The 19,643-nt window shown below is 35.8% G+C and overlaps 2 protein-coding genes and 1 long non-coding RNA gene across 6 annotated transcripts in view; 2 read left to right on the top strand and 1 right to left on the bottom strand.

Annotated features, from left to right (window-relative positions):
• Nucleotides 1-8,397, top strand: part of klhl17 (kelch-like family member 17) — a 22,365-nt gene extending 13,968 nt beyond the window's left edge. For all 4 annotated transcript variants that reach the window (XM_048177327.1, XM_048177329.1, XM_048177328.1 and 1 more), the window contains 8 exons: nucleotides 1,661-1,777; nucleotides 1,965-2,178; nucleotides 2,266-2,410; nucleotides 3,945-4,112; nucleotides 4,445-4,533; nucleotides 4,699-4,772; nucleotides 4,880-5,061; nucleotides 5,947-8,397. In XM_048177327.1, the coding sequence (XP_048033284.1) occupies nucleotides 1,661-1,777; nucleotides 1,965-2,178; nucleotides 2,266-2,410; nucleotides 3,945-4,112; nucleotides 4,445-4,533; nucleotides 4,699-4,772; nucleotides 4,880-5,061; nucleotides 5,947-6,175 (1,218 nt within the window). In that variant the 3' untranslated portion in view covers nucleotides 6,176-8,397. The remainder of the gene's footprint in view (nucleotides 1-1,660; nucleotides 1,778-1,964; nucleotides 2,179-2,265; nucleotides 2,411-3,944; nucleotides 4,113-4,444; nucleotides 4,534-4,698; nucleotides 4,773-4,879; nucleotides 5,062-5,946) is intronic.
• The window catches only part of LOC125259599, a 23,191-nt gene continuing 5,216 nt past the window's right edge, over nucleotides 1,669-19,643 (bottom strand). Inside the window, exons 3-4 of the long non-coding RNA XR_007182858.1 lie at nucleotides 1,935-2,180; nucleotides 1,669-1,806 (exon numbers count right to left, since the gene is read on the bottom strand). This is a non-coding gene — a long non-coding RNA (uncharacterized LOC125259599). The remainder of the gene's footprint in view (nucleotides 1,807-1,934; nucleotides 2,181-19,643) is intronic.
• plekhn1 (pleckstrin homology domain containing, family N member 1) overlaps nucleotides 16,423-19,643 on the top strand; it is a 15,921-nt gene continuing 12,700 nt past the window's right edge. The window contains exons 1-3 of the mRNA XM_048177326.1: nucleotides 16,423-16,671; nucleotides 18,555-18,645; nucleotides 19,452-19,613. Of these exons, the coding sequence (XP_048033283.1) occupies nucleotides 16,598-16,671; nucleotides 18,555-18,645; nucleotides 19,452-19,613 (327 nt within the window). The 5' untranslated portion in view covers nucleotides 16,423-16,597. The remainder of the gene's footprint in view (nucleotides 16,672-18,554; nucleotides 18,646-19,451; nucleotides 19,614-19,643) is intronic.

Below are 19,643 nucleotides of genomic sequence, written 5' to 3'. Positions count from 1 at the left end.
CAAGAATTCATCAAAGAATAATGAAAAATGCCACGGTTTCCACAAAAATATTAAGCAGCACAACTGTTTTCTACATTTAATAATAATAAGAAATGTTAAATGTTGAGCACCAAATCAGCATATTAGAATGATTTTTGAAGGATCATGTAACACTGAAGACTGAAGTAATATTTTGACTGTATTTTTGATCAAATAAATGCTGCATTGGTGAGCATAAGAAACGTTTGAATGGTAGTGTATACGTGTATTTTTAAAATATATTTTCAATTTATTTTTTTATGGTTACACTAACTTCCTTTAGTTGATGTGACTTTACAAAAAATATTTTTTCAAATAAATTGAATAAGGAATTAATACAGTGTTGATTAATGTAATATTGCCTTTCAAACAAACATTTTTAAACAGAGATCTGTTTTTGACATTATAATGTGTCACAACTGAGCACATCTGTACCGTGCAATATATTACATAAGATTGATGTACAGCAGGGGTTGGCAAATAAGTTTGACACCGGGCCAAAAAAATTGCTTGCCACTATATGGCAGGCCAGAACATAGTCAAAGGATAATTTAAATTAATTGATGAAAAATGCAACTAGAATTGCCTGTGACCGACTGTTACAGTGTCTTTTGTAACTGGTAGTGAGCTGTTACTCTGTGTTAAACCCTGTAGTAGGACAGTCATTAACAAAAAAACACATTTGTGTGGCAGTGGTCGGGTTTTATTAATATTTTAAATTAATAAAGCAGAGTAGTGACACATAACCTTGCAAGTATTCATTTACCAACTTGCAACACTGACCGCCTTGCTAAAACACACATATGTGAGAGATGCGGAATGGATAAAAATAACTCAAAAAATAAAAGAGGAGTTGAATAAGTCCATTAATGGCATGTTTGAGTCATGCTCTTAACGAACTATATTTTATTTCCATATTGTGAATAATAAATGTGTATCATTTTAATTTGCTTGTTACAAAATGGTGCGTAACTTTTTGCAGTAGCCTACTTTTACTCTAAGAATTATTCCTTTTTAATTGTTTGTGTGCTGTAGGTATGCTATTACGTCATGTGCAGAGTGATGTTAACATTTAAGATAGCTGGTGAGAGAAAATCTCGCTATCAAAGAGTCTAAAGAGGAAAGTTGACAGCGAAAATAGGGCATACAAAGAAGAATGGAAAGACAACTATGCGTTCATGATATCTAGTTTTGTGAATGCTAAGCCGGTGTGTCTTATCTGCAATGAAGTTGTCGCTGTTTGCAAAGAATATAATATAACGGGCTGTTCACATGTTGCATCTAAAAATGCATGGAAAGCGCGGCGATGCCTCTTTCCTTTCCAAAGCTCTTGCGCTCCTGTGGCGTCTGTCCATGAACTGCGCTCTCCAGACAGATCCATTTCAGAGCCAGCTGCTATCAAAATAATCTGGCTGTGGGCGCGGGCCAGATATTATTGCTGGCGGGCCAGTTTTGGCCCGCGGGCCACCTATTGCCGACCGCTGTTGTACAGTCTCTGAACAATTGCATTTAAATGCACTTCCTTCTGACTAAAACACAAATTTGTCTTTTCAAAATGTAATGGAGACACTTAAATCTGACAGAAACCATAATCCTTTAGTCTTAAAGATCAGTTATGAACCCTTTCTTGTGATTTCTGCAGGTGCTGGATCTGATCTCCAGTGATAACCTGAATGTCCCATCAGAGGAGGAGGTGTACAGGGCTGTGTTGAGCTGGGTCAAACATGACATTGACGGGCGGAGGCAACACGTGCCCCGGGTGGGTGTGATTCCTCCCGTCAAACTGCGCTTTAAGCAACATCACAGTAAATCACAGGATTAGGACTTATAAAGGATTATGTCTCTGCAACTCGATACTTGTTTCTCTACTCCGTTCCTTTGTATTCTCTGATCCTTTTTACACACACACGTCTTACCTCTCACTCTCCGTCCATTTCTCTCTTCAGCTGATGAAGTGTGTGCGTCTGCCCCTGCTGACACGAGACTTCCTGATGAGTAATGTGGATACAGAGCTGCTGGTGCGTCACCACTCCGAGTGCAAAGACCTGCTGATCGAGGCACTGAAGTATCACCTGATGCCTGAGCAGAGGGGTGTGCTCAGTAACAGCCGCACCCGACCACGTCGCTGCGAGGGAGCCAGTCCGGTCCTCTTCGCCGTAGGTCTGTAAATGAGGGCCAGAGCATGTAAAAACACACCTGCACAAATGTCTATATGATGTTGGATTGATTTAAATGTATGTCTTTCAGGTGGGGGCAGTCTTTTTGCTATTCATGGAGACTGCGAGGCCTATGACACCAGGACTGACCGCTGGCACATGGTTGCGTCCATGTCAACACGGCGGGCGCGAGTCGGAGTGGCTGCTATCGGAAACAAGCTCTATGCTGTGGGCGGGTATGCAGACCCTAAAGCCTCATCTTTGTCAGAGATCAGCTGCTTTTTTCTTTTAGAACACCAAACTAAAGTGACAGAGACCCTTGTGTTTTAGGCACCTTTTGAAAATTCAGAGTTTTGTGGCACCAATGTGAACGTCTCTGCTGCTTTAGAATAAAAATGGTCAAACTTGAGATTTTTTTTATTTATTTTTTTTTTATTTTTTTTTAAACCCTGGAATAATTTTGCCCAATTTTCTCAATTTTGAATTTTATTTTATAATTTCTTTTGTATCTCATAATCATAACTTTTTTATCTTAATATCTTGTAATTTTGACTTTGTCATAACTGACATTTTATATTATAATTTCAATGTTTTATCTATTAAATATAACTTATCTATCTATCTATCTATCTATCTATCTATCTATCTATCATCTGACCATATATAACACCCTAGCAACCACCCAGAACACCTTAGCAACCACTAAGAGTACCCTAGCAACTGCATGGTAGCACCTTAGCAAACACCCTGTGTACCCTAGCAACCGCATAGCAACATCCTAGCAACCACTCAGAATACCTTAGCAAAACTATCAAAACTACTAAACTCAAACTTAAACTTTCAAACTGAAAACTTGGAAACTACTTCAGACCGTCTTTTTCAGGCCAACTTAAAGTTTGTCTCGACAAACTTTTTTCATCTAGTTATTATTATTACTTATAAGACAAATGGTAAAAAGTTAACAAAAAAGGCACTGTTGATTAAAGAGCTAAATTTGGTATTATGGGGTGGACTTAAATAGGCTTGGACTTGGTCCCCAATGCACAGGGCAATGGTGAAACTACAATATGGCATTATCAGGACCCACAAATATTCCCCTATTGCATTATTATACATTATATTCAACATTATATAGTAGTTTAAAGTAGTGATATCACTGAAACTCTGCAAACTTTCATTTGTTTCTGTACAATTGCACTTTCCAATGCACTTACATGATAAGAATAAACCATCTAAAATGCTTTGAATTGTCATACTACTAAAACAACAACAACAACAACAAAAAGCTCAATATGGTGATTTGAATGTTTGAGCTGCAGCGGCACTCCTCAATCAATCACAGTTCTAATCACAAAGCATGTCAAAATGATTATTCCCAAACTTTAAAGGGTTAGTTCATCCAAAAATTAAAAATAAGAAAAATCTCTCAGGTATCATAAAAAATATCCTCATTTGTGTTTGGAATAATATTGCTGCATTTTACATTGCGATATTTTGATATAACGATATATCGTTACACCCCTAAAAAAAAAAATAGCACAGATTTGATTTATTACATAACAAAGGGTACAGAATGTGCAGAAAGCTATGTTGTTTCCTTAAGATTACCCTACTGAGGCAATCAAGAAGTTACCTAAGATTAGTTAGGAAATGTGTCATGAATTTCTGTGAATTATGACCGTCTTGTCTTTGTTTAAATTGCATCTTTATCATGCAAGTAAAGACATGCATGAAAGATCTATTGTTCCTCCCTGTCTTTTCCCAAACCAGGTATGATGGGACCTCTGATTTAGCTACTGTAGAGTCGTATGATCCAGTAACCAATGTGTGGCAACCTGAAGTGTCAATGGGAACAAGGAGGAGCTGTTTAGGTGTGGCGGTTCTTCATGGGTTGCTATATGCAGCAGGAGGATATGATGGTGCTTCCTGTCTCAACAGGTATACTGTTCAGTCAAATAAAAATGAAAAGCCTAAAAATAATGATAAAAAGAAATATATAAAACAGCAATGATTGTTAATCTAAGATCAGTTAAAGCTCTGGAAATGTATGTGATATTATAATTTAATATTTAAAAACTAATATAACTATATTTGTAATATTACAAATATAAAAAAAAATGTAATATACACATTTTAATATATATATATAACTGCATTAATAGCATAATAATTTGGAAATAATATGATGATATGCAAGAAGAATTTATTTTTCTTTTTTTCATTATCATCAAATAATCTGACATTTCTATCTCTTTGATTTTTGTCTTCAGTGCAGAGAGGTATGACCCTCTGACCAGTACCTGGACCTCCATCGCTGCCATGAGCACCAGGAGGAGATATGTTAGAGTGGCCACATTAGGTAAAAAATATATAATGCTAATGTAATATAATGTAAATTTAAACTATTGTCCTCAGTATAGCTGCAAGCTTTATGAGTATATCTTAGCCAGTTGAAATGGTTAATGTCCTCCGTGATTGCTCTAAACTGCAAACATGAACTTGTTTCACATATTCCTTCTATTAGATGGCAGTTTGTATGCCGTTGGTGGGTACGACAGCTCCTCACACTTAGCCACAGTTGAAAAATACGACCCTCAGGTATGTGACACATTTCTCTCTGACATGTTGAAAACGTCTCCAGAGTGTGTTTTATGTTTTCTCTCCATGGATAAATAAATGACTGAAGATGTTATTATTTTTTTCAGAGTAACGCCTGGACTGCCATTGCCAACATGCTGAGCAGGAGGAGCAGTGCAGGGGTGGCTGTACTGGAAGGCATGCTTTATGTTGCGGGGGGCAATGACGGTACAAGCTGCCTAAATTCAGTGGAACGGTACAATCCAAAAACCAACACCTGGGAGGGAGTGGCTCCCATGAACATCCGCAGGTTCGAAAATGAAAGTTCACCCAAAAATTTAAATTCTGCCATCATTTACTCACCATCATGTATACATTTCTCTCAAATCACAAAAGCAGATTTTTTTTTTTTGTCCATGCAATGAAAATCATTGGGGTCCATTGGGCTTGTTTTGGACCCCATTGACTTTCATTAGCTATGTTTCCATTCAAAGTTGCAAATTTAACTTGGGAAATGGTAATATAACATAAAACATTTGCAAATAAAGTGTGTTCAAGAGTACAAAATCGCCACTTCCTGGCACAAAATATTTGTAATAAAAATGAAAGTTTCCGCAATCATGGAAGAAACTGTGGCTCTTTTTTCCTCCATCTCAAATGACTTGTGTCTCAGAGCACTCAGATGAAACACAATAAACGCTGTCATGTTATCTTGCGTTCAGATGCTTAGGAACGCAATCGCGCGAGACTCTTCCGGGAGGGAATTAAACCAAATCGTTCTGATGACAGAATTTGGCTCAAGCATTTCAGAATGATGAAACCAACATTTGAGATGCTGTGCAATGAAATTGGTCTGCTGGTTAGTCCAGTTATCCAATCACATCCACTGTTGAGGCAAAGTCACGTGAGGTCTGTTGCACATCGAGGGACTTATTCTGTAAATGTCCATCGTATTTTATGCACATATTGTCTTAACGAATTAAAAAATTATCCATCTCAATTGAGTGCAGGAGTTGTTATGCACATGTTTAGATTTCATGCGCATTTTTGTCGTTTCCATCCAGCATTTTTTTTAATGCGATATTCTAAAATGCAGGTTTGGAATGACAAAAAAGTTATTTTTTGGTAAACTATCCAAGTCCAAAGAAATAATTCAGTTCCTAATGGACATTTTTTTTCTTCTCTTGATCATCAGGAGCACCCATGACCTGGTCGCTATGGATGGCTGGTTATATGCGGTTGGAGGCAATGATGGCAGCTCTAGTCTCAATTCCATAGAAAAATACAACCCTCGTAGCAACAAGTGGGTGGCGGCGTCATGCATGTTCACGCGCCGTAGCAGCGTGGGAGTCGCTGTCCTGGAGCTCCTCAACTTTCCACCTCCGTCCTCTCCTACACTTTCCGTCTCCTCCACCAGTCTTTGACAAAGGGTAAAAACCCGGCTTAGCTCTAGCGGCCTGCCCTGCGTGGCAAAGAGGCGCAACTGCTCTGTTTGAGCACCAGACGAGGAGTGTTTCGTGGGCCACAGCGGCCTCCCTCTGCCTGGAGGAATACTGCAGCATTCCACAGCTCATGAGGGTAAAAAAGGATGAAAAGAAAAATCACACACTCTCACACACTCTAGGCCTCCACAACTCTCACCCTATAAACCCCAGTGCTTGAAAGTGCAAAATAATGTTGCTCTGCCATTTTGCTGTCACTTTGTGTATGATGTATATCTAAATGTATATTTAATTTATGTTTACGATTCTTTTTTGAAATATTAAGAAATAATATATATAAAAAAAAAAAAAAAAGTATGAACAACTTTAGGAATGTAGCTCTTGACAGGTTCTGCCATGCATGTTTACAGAAATTTCGTCTTGGCAGAACATAATAATGTAGTGCTGCTGTGCCACACTAGGTGGTAGTAACGTGCAATGCTGCCCTGTCTCACCACAGATGCGCATGGACATTTAGAAGCAGAAAATTCTCACAAAGCGGGGGCTGGACTCTACACTACATACAGCTGAGTGTGGTCAGATCATGTTGATAACATAATATATGTTTTATGTATTTTCCTATTTATTTATCAAATGTAATATAAACATGACACTATTTCAGAGATGTCTGAAGGACCACCTCTGACTTAAGAGCAGAGATATAGTTTTAACATACTAATGGACGTACTTATTGCATATCAGAGAAGCACTGGTGTTTGGTATGAAATGCGAGTGGAAGGGAGAACAGGTTTTATCTAACGGACATGTTCGGTTTGGTTTCTACAGTCATGTATTACAAGCTTTTGAGAGTTTGAGCTCTACATGAGTACAAACTCAACACTAATGACATGTCTATATCACTAACCAGGAGAAATGTCTTTCTAATAAAGACTATAGCCATACCTAAAAACTAGCTGTGACGTTAAAGCTGCACTTTCTCATTTCTCATGTTTTTGAAAGGGTGATCGGTGCTCAGAACTAATCCTGGTTAACTAACGGGTAATCAGTCATACTGACACTTCAATATCAAGCCCTTCAATGTGAGTAACTCGGCTATTATAAGCTCCTATATGTTGTTTGTCACATTTATTCGTATTTTGTCGTACGTCTTTGGTTAGTTTCCAATGTTGTTAACATTGAACCATGTCATTGTATATTGCATTTTCTAAATTCTGTTTATTTGCCAGGATTGTCAGCTTTGATCGGATCTAGATAGTATGTGTTGTGCTGTGATGTCATTGGTAACAGCCACTACCAGTGCATCTTACCTCAGATGGGCAGATGAGTGAACGGTGGGTTTTGTAATTAGTTCAACTGATGAGAGCACAGATCACCCCAAAACGGGGGATAGTTTCCACAAGAATTAACATTTATGACTTTCCAAACCTGTATGACGTTCCTTTCTACGTAGAACGCAAAAAGGAGATATTTAGAAGAATGTCGAAGCTTTTTTTTTGGAAGTAAATATGGAAAAGGTATAGTCGTATGGAAAAAGAGCAGCTTGGACACTCTGCTAAATATTCTTTTATGTTTCACAGAAGAAAGTAATGCATACAGTTTTGGAACAACATAAGGGTGAGTATGTAACATTTTTGTGTGAACTATCCTTTAAGTAAAATCCTGCTCTCTGCCATTGTATGTAGGTTTTAAAATGTAGCGTAGTATTATATGATTTCAAAACTTCTAAGAAGTTAGGATTTTATTTCCTTTTTTTAAGGACTATAATTCAGAGAAACATGTTTAGGTCAGTATAAGTTTATGTCCAGGGAGATCAGAGTGCTGCGCATTTCTGTAGAGGTGAAGCATCCTGCACTGACAATACATAACACCACAGGACCACAACCCCACAGAAAGGAATTACAGTATGTACATAACCAAATATCCTGAAACTTTGTGCAATGTCAATGTAACTGGCTGTCTTTTCTTTTGTCTTTTTTTTTTTTTTTATTGTAATGTTGTTGAATGTGTTATATTGTGCCGGTTATGTTTTGCTATATTTAAGAACAAACATGAATTTTTTGCACTAATGTCAAATGGAGCAATATACTGCTGTATAAAATCAAAACACTACTGTAAATGAAATAAAGCTGTTTTCAGGTGGAACGAGAGTTTAATCTCAATTGAACAAATAGATTGACATTATTAAAGGGATGTTCACCCAAAAATTGTGTCTTCTTCCTTCTAAACCTATATGACTTAATTTGCTCTGCAGAACACAAAAGACGTTTTAAGAATGTTGTAACCAAACACTTATGGTGAACATTGACTTCCATTGTATGGAGAAAAGAAAGACATTCCTTAAAACAAGTCTTACAGCATGATGAGAGTGAATAAATTATGACAATTTTCATTTTTGGGTGAACTATCCTTTTAATTTGAGGATGGAACTGTTACTGTACATGTTAAAATACTTCAAGTAATGACAGAATTAAAGAATTAAAATCTATGGAGCTAATATTGTGCCATAATTAAACAAACAAATCCAGCATTTTGCAAACAAACACGATCTGCTTTGCAAAGGAAAACTCGACTCGCAAACAAATAGAAAGTGATGTGCAAATACAAAGGTCAGTTTGAGCGAACACATAATTCAAATGCATTTAGTTTTATTGACAACAGTATTATCATTGCTATTTGTCTGAGAGGGGCAATTTGGAATAATTTTGAAAAAGGGCAGGGGCTTGAGCCCCCCCTACCTCCCCCCTCCCCCTGCATGTGCCTGCTGGCATTTATACATACAGAGATAACTGGAGTAGCCAGAGTGAGCCAGGTGATGTTATCAAGATTGCTGCTGTTGCATTTTGCAGATAATGTAGAATTACCAAACTTTGCTTACTTGGTATTGAGAAACGGCCAACTCACCTGTTCACTCATTTTTGTCAGCTGTAAACTTATTGAGGTGCAACTTTTAAAGGCGCTATAAAATAGTTTATTATTATTATTACAAACGCATGTTTCGTATACGTGATTATTTTGTTTTATATATAACTATATATGTCTTGAAATGTGTTTTGATGTATGTTTCTATCTTTTATTTCCCCTATTCTGTTGTATTTTATTTGTATGTTCTTGTAAAGAGCTTTGAGATGCAACTTTTATAGGCACTATAAAATAAAGTTTATTATTATTATAAACGCATGTTTCGGGGGTTCTCTCAGGAGACTAGCGTAAATTGACCCATAGCAAAGCGCCATCTGCTGTTTTGGAAGAGGAAGTTGCTCAACTGCATTTGTGAGAAAATCTGCCTGCGCACATTTGTGAGAAAATCGAGCGAAAGATCTCATAAAAAGGTAAGTGTCTTACAATCGTAACAGACAGGTGTGTGTTTGTATGCACTAGATTTTGCTAATTGTTCAAAGGTTACATGCCATTTGGTTTGTATTTATTTGTGAAATATGATATAAGCTCATTTATATTTGTAAAACACAATACATATATTTGTTACTCATCTGCGTTTTCGCTCAAACTGACCTTTGTTTGGGAGTCGAGTTTTTCTTTGCAAAATGCTGGATTTGTTTAATTATGGCACAATATTAGCTCCATAAAATTCTGTCATTGTCTACTCGCCCTCATGTGTTTCTTTCTTCTGAAGAACACCGAAGGATTCAATGTCCAAGCCACTGTACAATGAAAGTGAATGGTAACCAAAGCTGTCAAGCAAGATTTGATTTGAAACCTCAGTTTATTCTCACAAATGGCTTCAGAAGACAGTGCCTTTATTGCTTTTCAGTTGTATGGACTAGTTTAATCATGCTTTGTGTTCCTTATTGTCTTCCCTGGTCACCATTCACTTACACTGTATTGAAAACAGCAGCGTGGACATTGTACTAATTTTTTGTCCTTTTGAGCTTCAACATCATAAATGTTTGGAACGACATGAGGGTGAGTAAATAATGACAGAATTAAATCTGTCCCTTTAATAAACCAAATGATTTTTGGATTAAAGGAGCGACTCTTCAAAGCTCAGCCCATTAGAGTATCATTTGATTTTTCTCCCAGCAGGTTTTGCTCTCTGACTGATGTAAGCAGACAGCTGAGCACTCTCGCTTTACCCACCATGACCTCAGCTTCACGACATGAACACCTGTGCTGTGCGCTTACGCACACATACAGACACATTTGGGCAATACATCTGATCCGAGAAGGACGTACGTTAGCATTTGCTTTAAGGAGAAGATTCATTTCAGGACTATGCAGTATTGTCCTCTGTTATTTTAGCATCGGTTTGTTTGCATATTACCCCTTGTAGCCGTCTGTCGTTAGGCAGCTCTGTTAATGAGGGTAAAGGGCTGGGGGGGCTCTGTCGCATGCCACTGCGCATGTCTCAAGCCCTGCAGCGTACTGATATGAGGGCCTATGATGAGTTTACAGCCTGGAAAGGCAGCTGCAGGCATAGCTATATAGCAGAGAGGAGACATCAACACGGCCCGTCTCTGTCCAGTGAATAACCAGTCACCATAAACAAACCTCAGCTAGCTTTATTCACCTGAGCTCTGTCAACAGAAACAAGAATCCAAGCTCATAAATATGCATTTGCAGTTCTGTATTATATTAGATATAGATAGATGTATAAAAAGACTGTTCACTTGCACTTCCATTCAAAAGTTTATTTTTTTTTAAAGAAATTAATACTTTTATTTATTAAGAATGCATTAAATTGTTCAAAAGTGGCAGTAAAGATTTAGAATGTTACAGAGGATTTCTATTTTAAATAAATGCTCAAAGAATCCTCAAAAAATAATAAATATTAATCAGCACAACTGTTATCAAAAATCTTTTCCTATTATTATCAATGTTGAAAACAGCTGCTTAATGGAATGCTTTTGTGGAAACTGATTTTTTTTCCCAGTAATCTTTTGATGAATATGGTTATAAGTTCAAAAGAACATTTATTTGAAATAAAAATCTTTTGTAAAAAATTATTAATTTCTTTACTCTTACTTTTGAATAATTTAATATACCCCTGTTAAATAAAAGTATTAATTTCCTTAAAAAAATATATTACTGACCCAAATTTTTTGAATGGTAGTGTACGGAAGAGGATTAGGGCCAAGCAATAATAAAAAAATAATACCATCTCGAGATTAAAGTTGTTAAATTTCGAGAAAAAAAGTTGAAATAAAATGTTGAGAATAAACTCATTAAATTACGAGAAAAAAGTTGTTAAATTACGAGAACAAATTCGTTACATTACGAGAACAAACTCGTTAAATTTCGAGAAAAAAGTGGGAGATAAAATGTTGTGAATAAACTCATTAAATTAAGAGAAAAAAGTCGTTAAATTACGAGAACAAATTTGTTAAATTACGAGTATAAATTCATTAATTTAATGACTTTATTCTCAACATTTTATCTCGACTTTTTTCTTGAAATTTAACAACATTTTTCTCACAATTTAACGAATTTGTTCTCGTAATTTAACAACTTTTTTCTCGTAATTTAACGAGTTTATTCTCAACATTTTATCTCAACTTTTTTCTTGAAATTTAACGTGTCTCGAGATGGGTTTTTTTAATCCTCTTTCGTAGTAGTGTATATAAAAGTCTTCCTTAGAACTGATATATTGATTGCCAAAAAAATAAAAAAATAATCCTTTAGAAATGGATTACTTAGCACCTGCGTTTATTCCAGGGAAAAAGGAATGATTTCTTTCAGGTCTTCTTTGACTAATTACACCACCTCTGACATTTACATCTCCGTCAGTCATTTCTGTTAAACGAGTTAAAAAAAGAATTCCACAAAGGTATTCTACAAAAAAAAATCTTTCTCCTGTTTGATGTGTCCCTTCAAAGCCTGGTTTATTCCACCTCTTACACCATGTTTTTTTGTATTGTGAGAGCTCTGACACCCATGGTTCTCTCTTGCACACATGGTCCATTGAAAACATCCAGAGGTGTGAACTTAGCACCCCTAACGCACCCGGTGAGTCTGAAAAAACATTGCAGAGGGACTTCCCAGACAGGGTCGTGCCGATAGCCTTGCTCAATGCACAGCTCTGGTATACGTGTGTGTGAGATTCTGACTCGATTCTGACTGAAGTATTTATGACTTTGAAAGAACACAGGGAACTAAAATCTGATTTGTCTTGTAATTTTTGGAATCTTTTTCACTTTTCCTGTACACTTATTTTAAAAACATCTTTGTTACATATAGTGACTTGAATTTATAGATATTATCATATTAGATAAGACGCGGGTATGGTCAAAATGACTATTAGGGATATGAATCATAAGTGAATGGTGTCTGAGAATTACATATTTTTCCTCCATTTGTGTAGGAAAACAGTCCATTCAAAGGCTAAGTATTTGGCCCCACAGGATCCAAACAGAAAATCTCTTTCAGATGAGGAAGCAAGTCATTGTTTTGAGTAAGATCGGAAGAAGAGCTGCTCACATAAAATGTTGTGGGCAGTCAGATACACTGTTGTGTTTGGCTTGATTTCCACTTCCTTCCATATCCTTTCCTTCTCCTTTGTGACAACTTTCAAAAACATTTTCTATGGCCTAATATAAACCTTCTGTTTTTACAGAATATTTCAATTTTCAATAGAATGCTGTTGTTGTTACTAGACACCAATTATTCATTTTCTACTATATATATATATATATATATATATATATATATATATATGCTATTTTAAATTGTAAAAATCTCTCACAGTATTAAAGGGTTAGTTCACCCAAAAATGAAAATTCTGTTATTTATTACTTACCCTCATGCTGTTCCACACCCTTAAGACCTTCGTTAATCTTCAGAACACAAGTTAAGATATTTTGGTTGAAATCTGATGGCTCCGTGAGGCCTCCATAGGGAGCAATGGACACTTCCTCTCTCAAGATCCATAAAGGTACTAAAAACATATTTAAATCGGTTCATGTGAGTACAGTGGTTCAATATTAATATTATAAAGCGACGTGAATATTTTTGGAGCGACAAAAAAACAAAATAACGACTTATTTAGTGATGGCCGATTTCAAAACACTGCTTCATGAAGCATCAGAGCATAATGAATCAGTGTATCGAATCATGATTCGGATCGCGTGTCAAACTGCCAACGGCTGAAATCACGTGACTTTGGAGCTCCGAACAGCAGATTCGACACACTGATTTTTGTATAGTCAAGTGATCCTTGTGGAAACGTAAAAGTCTTTTTCACTTTTGATCAATTTATTGCATCCTTGCTGAACGAAAGTATTCATTTATTTATTTATTTATTTTTTTGTTTACTGTTATTAATGAAAGTTATTTTAAGTGTAGGAAGGAAGAAAATCTTATTTCATTAATATTTTGGGGGTCTCTTAGTTGAGTCAGAGTTTGTAAAGATTGAAAATCCCTGATCTCACCCTTTTCCTAACACCTGCATGTGAGGGATGATCTGACCTGTATTCCAACAAGTAATCGAAACTTTGCATCAGGAGCAGACAGAAACCCGTATGACTGGAAGTGAGATTTTCCCAGACTCTGTCAGATGTTTCCCTGATTTTTTCTAACACTGTAATTTCCTTTAGGAGTTTGATACACAGTGAGCAGCTTGTGACTCATGGTGTAGTTCTGCGCTCAGAGAGAGAGAACGGGGAATAATAATACATCATCACTGTTTTTCCATGACAGCTCTATACTGATACAATGAAAGAGCTCTTTCAAGAATATATTTATTTTATCACCAACTGCCTTTGCCATATTATTATAAAAAAAAAATTGAGGACCTTTGAGAGTTAATAAAACAGGAATGCTATGCTCATATTTGGCAATACTTCTTCAGATTTGCTTTTTATTGCCTAAGCTATCATTAGTCTGAACCAAGGAACTTCTCAATAAACACCATCACACTTCTTGATAAGAGTATAAACAAGCTGAAGCGTAATTCAGTAAATTTAGCAATGTGATAGTTGGAATGTGGCAGTTTAGTGCCTCCAGCGTGGCCTGAGTTACATTTCCTTGTTTCGCTGGTTTGGATAAGCAGCCGCCCACACTAACAATACCTCTGAAATGTAATTTCTGAGGGTTTGTTTCGAAAATATGCTGTGGAAATGAAACCATAAATGGTAAGAGCTGAAATGCATAGAGTTTACATACCTATACATTTACACGTCATTAGACCAGAAGAACCATTCAGAGAATGCATTCAAACAAAGAATCCCTCATACAATAGCTAATCATCATTAAGACACACAAAGAGGGAGGCTAGAACTTGTAATTGCATTTGTTATAATGTAATATTCTTGAGACAATCTGCATGTCTGACAGCTGGAAGACTGGGATATCAGGGATGCAAACCCTCACCAGGACGAGATTACATTCACTTGTGCTTTCTTGATTGCATACAGGGAGTGTTGCTCCCTTAATTTGATTAGATCATATCTCACACCTTTGCAAACACAACTAGTCACAAGTGACAGGTTCACAGCAAATACAAATGAGTGTAATACTGCTCCCTGCTCAGAAATATAGATCCTTAAATGCTCTGTACATATTAATGTTCCTAAATTATATCACATTTTTTGTGGAAGGTTTTATATAGTTGGTTTTGTAATGTTGTAAGAAGTTTAATTGTACATAGCATTACTTTTATTATTATTATTTTAGTATTTTAAGCAGTGATTGTAGATTTTACGGAAGAGGTTTAGGGCCAAGCGATAATAAAAAAATAAAACCATCTCGAGATTAAAGTTGTTAAATTTCAAGAAAAAAAACATTAAATTTCAAGAAAAAAGTCGAGATAAAATGTTGAGAATAAACTCGTTAAATTACGAGAAAAAAGTCGAGATAAAATGTTGAGAATAAACTCGTTAAATTACGAGAAAAAAGTCTAGATAAAATTTTGAGAATAAACTCGTTAAGTTTCGAGAAAAAAGTCGAGATAAAATGTTGAGAATAAACTCGTTAAGTTTCGAGAAAAAAGTCGAGATAAAATGTTGAGAATAAACTCGTTAAGTTTTGAGAAAAAAGTTGAGATAAAATCTTGAGAATAAACTCGTTCAGTTTCGAGAAAAAAGTCGAGATAAAATGTTGAGAATAAAGTCATTAAATTACGAGAAAAAAGTTGTTAAATTACAAGAAAAAAGTTGTTAAATTATGAGAACAAATTCGTAATTTAACGACTTTTTTCTCATACTTTAATGAATTTATTCTCAACATTTTATCTCGACTTTTTTCTTGTAATTTAATGACTTTTTTCTCATAATTTAATGAATTTATTCTCAACATTTTATCTCGACTTTTTTATTGAAATTTAACAAGTTTTTTCTCGTAATTTAACGAGTTTATTCTCAACATTTTACTACGACTTTTTTCTCGAAATTTAATGATTTTTTTCTCGAAATTTAACAACTTTAATCTCGAGATGGTTTTATTTTTTTATTATTGCTTGGCCCTAATCCTCTTCCGTAAGATTTTGATGCTGATATAAATAAATAATATTTGTAACTCCTTTATCAGCCAATGCCTAACAAAACTGGGAAAGTAAATAGTAAATAAAATAAAATACTGCCAATAATAATTCATATAAAGTCAAATGAATAATAAACACAAAAACTAAAAATACAATAAAACAATCAAGTAAATGAATACACCATATTTGTGTTGAAACATCTTTAAAACAAGACTGAAAAGTTTATTTTTTTACCCCTTTGTCAAACTGTTTTTACCTCACAAAATTTTAATATGCTATTATTATTATTGATATTATTATAAAAATACTGCTATTAAAGTAAAATCTTATTAATGAACACAAAAATACAAGAAAATATTCAATAAAATAATAAATATACCATGTTTGTGATTGTCTCTTTTTTTCTGTGTTCTTTTTAATTACACAGACATTAATTTACAGACATCTTAAGTATATTAATTATTTAGGTGGCTGAATAATATAATCAGCCTGTGGTATTCAAAGCATGGCCATGTCCAGACATGTTTGCCATGACCTCTTAAGTGACACCAGCAGGCTCCATTCAGACTTTAATACTCTTTCATCAGAGTGTTCAAACATTCAAATCAGTGCCATTTGCCCACTATAAGGTGTGAAAAACTACACGTTCCCCTTTGTCATTTCGGCTTTATTTAGTGAGGGGATCTCACGCAGAAGGTGTGAACTTCATTGCTCCGGTCCTCCATCCTCGTCTCCCTCCCCTTTGCCCACACACACCTCACTTTATCTCCACCCACTGACACACTCCCTCTCTCATACGTTCCCCTCTCGCCTGTCTGCTGCTTCAGTATCAGTCTCGTCTCTCCGGTGAACAGACACTCACTCACTCCAGGGAGGTTGGATTACAACAGGGATCACTGAATTATTAGTCTTGCAGACAGATACACCAGCTCTCTCTCTCATCGAGGAGATACACACACTATCCCAGGATCAACATGGGGAGTAGTATGTCATGCGTTCCCCAGCACAACTTCAGGTTCTCCAGCAAGAGTTTCATACGGAGGAACAGGTAAGAACCATGAGAAACTACCTTAAAACTATGATGTTTTGAAAGTATGAAGGCAAGTCATGCAAACTAGAGGGAAGTCAATGTTCTGATGTGTACTGTGATTTCATGCTCAGTTTGATATCGGATTGAAATGCCAGGAGTTGCAGGAGTTTGGAAAATAAATAATATTACTGCTCGAAAATATTTTTGGTAATCACTATTTTTGTAGTAAAAATGTCTTTAAAACAAGATAAATTCACTTGAAAAGCAAGATATTAATGTGAAAGATTTTTTTTCAGAGCATATATTTTGAATTAAGTTTATCTTACCCATTTGACTAACTATATTTTATATGATTATTATTATTACTAATATATTTTTTATATATTTATATTTAAAAGAAGTAAAAATTAAGACAAAAATACACAAAAATATTTTTGTAGTATAGGCCTTTTGTAGAACAATGATGAGATGAAGACGGATTGGCAATTTGAATTTAGCGGTGTAATGATGCTGTCTGTAAATCTCATTAGCTCAGTGTCAGGATCTCGCTTCACACCGACTGATACACTCATCTGCTAATAGAATTCACTAGTGTAATGAAGTTAGATCTATTTCTGTTGCCAGAGTTGCCTTCAGGGCAGGGAAGAGTTCTCAGGTTTCGTGGGTTTTTAAGAGAATTGGGTTTATCCTGCACAGAAAGTAATACTATTGTACTTGCACTGCTAGTGACAGTGATCCGTATAATTTACTGCTGTTCGACTTTGACAACTCTTCTGACTATCAGTCAGCAAAATAGGCAGTCGGTCTACTTTAAATCAGAGTGTTTGTCTGTTGTGTCTGGTTTGCATGTGCTCTGAATGTAAGTTAGTAGGTTCAGTTAGGGTTCAGAGTCCTAGACCATAAAAAAGCCTTTGTATTTTTACTGCGAACATATCAGATCAGAGTTCAGTGTAGCGGGACATGGCCCCTTTAAAACCCAGGACCCCTATCAGATTTAATTCAAAATAAGTCCAATGAATGATTGTATTTTTTAATGAAAACAATTATGATTTTTAACATTTTTTCTTTTGTCAAATTAATGTAGTTCAGATAACATAATATTTTGAGTTTCTGTTGATTAAACCAACTGCCTTCATTGTATTAACTCAAATTTTTAATTTCAATGAACTCAAAATTTTAAGGCAGCCAGGTAACTTATGTGTGCCTCTTACACACAGTTGCAAAGTTGTCGCTGTCAAACTTTGATCACTTTTACGAGCATGTTCTCTGTACAGCCTACAACCTGCATTCTTCTCCCGAATGAATTCTCCGGATGCCAAACACGTCCATCACTGAGCCCTAGTAAATCACCGATACTTCCCATTATTGTCTGCATGAATGAGCCCAGTGTTGTTATGCTAATTGCATTCAAAGCAGAGACAGATTGACAAAGAGAGAAAAGAAAAACACGGGAGTCACTGAGGACATCTCTCTCACTGAGGACGACTTCCTCGCTGACACCGACTTCCTTAGCTTATCGTGGGGCAGGAAGAAGTTCATTATACAGATCTGACACTAATGATTATAAATGGGGGTCATGGGCAACAAAAGGCATTTCATGAGCAGGGCATTGTGGCTTGTAACATAAGCTTTATTGTTTTTTCTCTTTAAATGGTGCAGACAGAGATGTAAAACTGATATGTTGACTAGTGCAAGCTAAGGAAGAATAGACATCTGTAATGGTGATGTAATCTTTTGTGTGGGACACTGAGCACCAGAATCTATGCAGACAGCTTGACTCGGACTCAGTGTGATTAACTGCTCATCCTGAGTCAAGATAACCCCTATGTGGGGTCACGTCTATCTTTTCTTATCCCACAACCCCATGCTTGACTAACTAGGGTCTCTTGTTTTCTGAGCAGCAGCCGTTTGTTCCGGAAAAAGTACCCACAGGAGGGACAGGAGAAGTCCAATAGCATCATCAACATTCTCTGCACCGTCACCCCAAGAAAGGTGAGGAATTTCTCAGCTAATGTTTTCCTAACATTCCGATTAAGTTATGAAAACGTTATTTCTCAAAGCTATTTGAACATTCAAAATGCCAATTTATGTTTTTAAAAAGTTTTTCTTTGGTCTTACTAATGTTTTAAAAATGTAAGCAGAATGTTACCAGAAAACAAGTTTATGTTCTAAGAACATTCGATTCAGTTATAAAAACGTTATTTCCAAACATTTTCCAAACAACGATTCAAACATCAATTTTTTTTGTTTTAAGAAAGTTTTTCTGTGATTAGGCTAACTTTTTGAAAAACATTAGCAGAATGTTACCAGAAAACAAGTTTATGTTCTAAGAACATTTTCCTAACATTCCGATTCAGTTATAAAAAAGTTATTTCCAAACATTTTCTGAACATTTACAAACGTCATTTTTTTTTTCAGATGTTTTTCTTTGATTAGGCTACCTTTTTGAAAAACATTAGCAGAAAACAAGTTTATATTCTAAGAATGTTTTACATTAAGTTTTGAAAACTTTTTGAAAGTTAAAGAATGTTTTTCAAAATTGGAAGTTCTGAATGTTCTTTCCAAACATTTGGAAATAATGTCATAACTTTTTTAGATTGTAAACGTGTACAAATAATATTTTACTAATGTTTTTCAAGCTGTTAATGTAAAAACATTCTATTAATATTACTGCAAGAATGTTTTTTTTTTTTGTAACTTTAAGAAAACCTTTGCAGAACGTAAGCCAAAGCTGTGAGCACGTTCCCTATTAGCTGGGCTTTCACATATAACTAACTTTTATCACTGTGTTGACATAGGAAATGTCCCCCAAAGATCTCCAGACAATTGAGAACATCAAATGGGACCCTCCGTTCCCCTACGACCCAGCTAGTGGATGGAAGAAGAGCAGCATTAATGTGAAGAACTATGGCAGAATGATCCACAGCTCCAAAGTCCGCTTCCGCTTCCTGCACTGCCAGGTAAGACACACCAACTCGCACCCAAAACTC

The sequence above is a fragment of the Megalobrama amblycephala genome, linkage group LG24, assembly GCF_018812025.1.
Source record: "Megalobrama amblycephala isolate DHTTF-2021 linkage group LG24, ASM1881202v1, whole genome shotgun sequence".
Lineage (NCBI taxonomy): Eukaryota > Metazoa > Chordata > Actinopteri > Cypriniformes > Xenocyprididae > Megalobrama > Megalobrama amblycephala.
The sequence above is the reverse complement of the archived record's forward strand: the minus strand, read 5'-3'. Positions and strand labels throughout refer to the sequence as shown.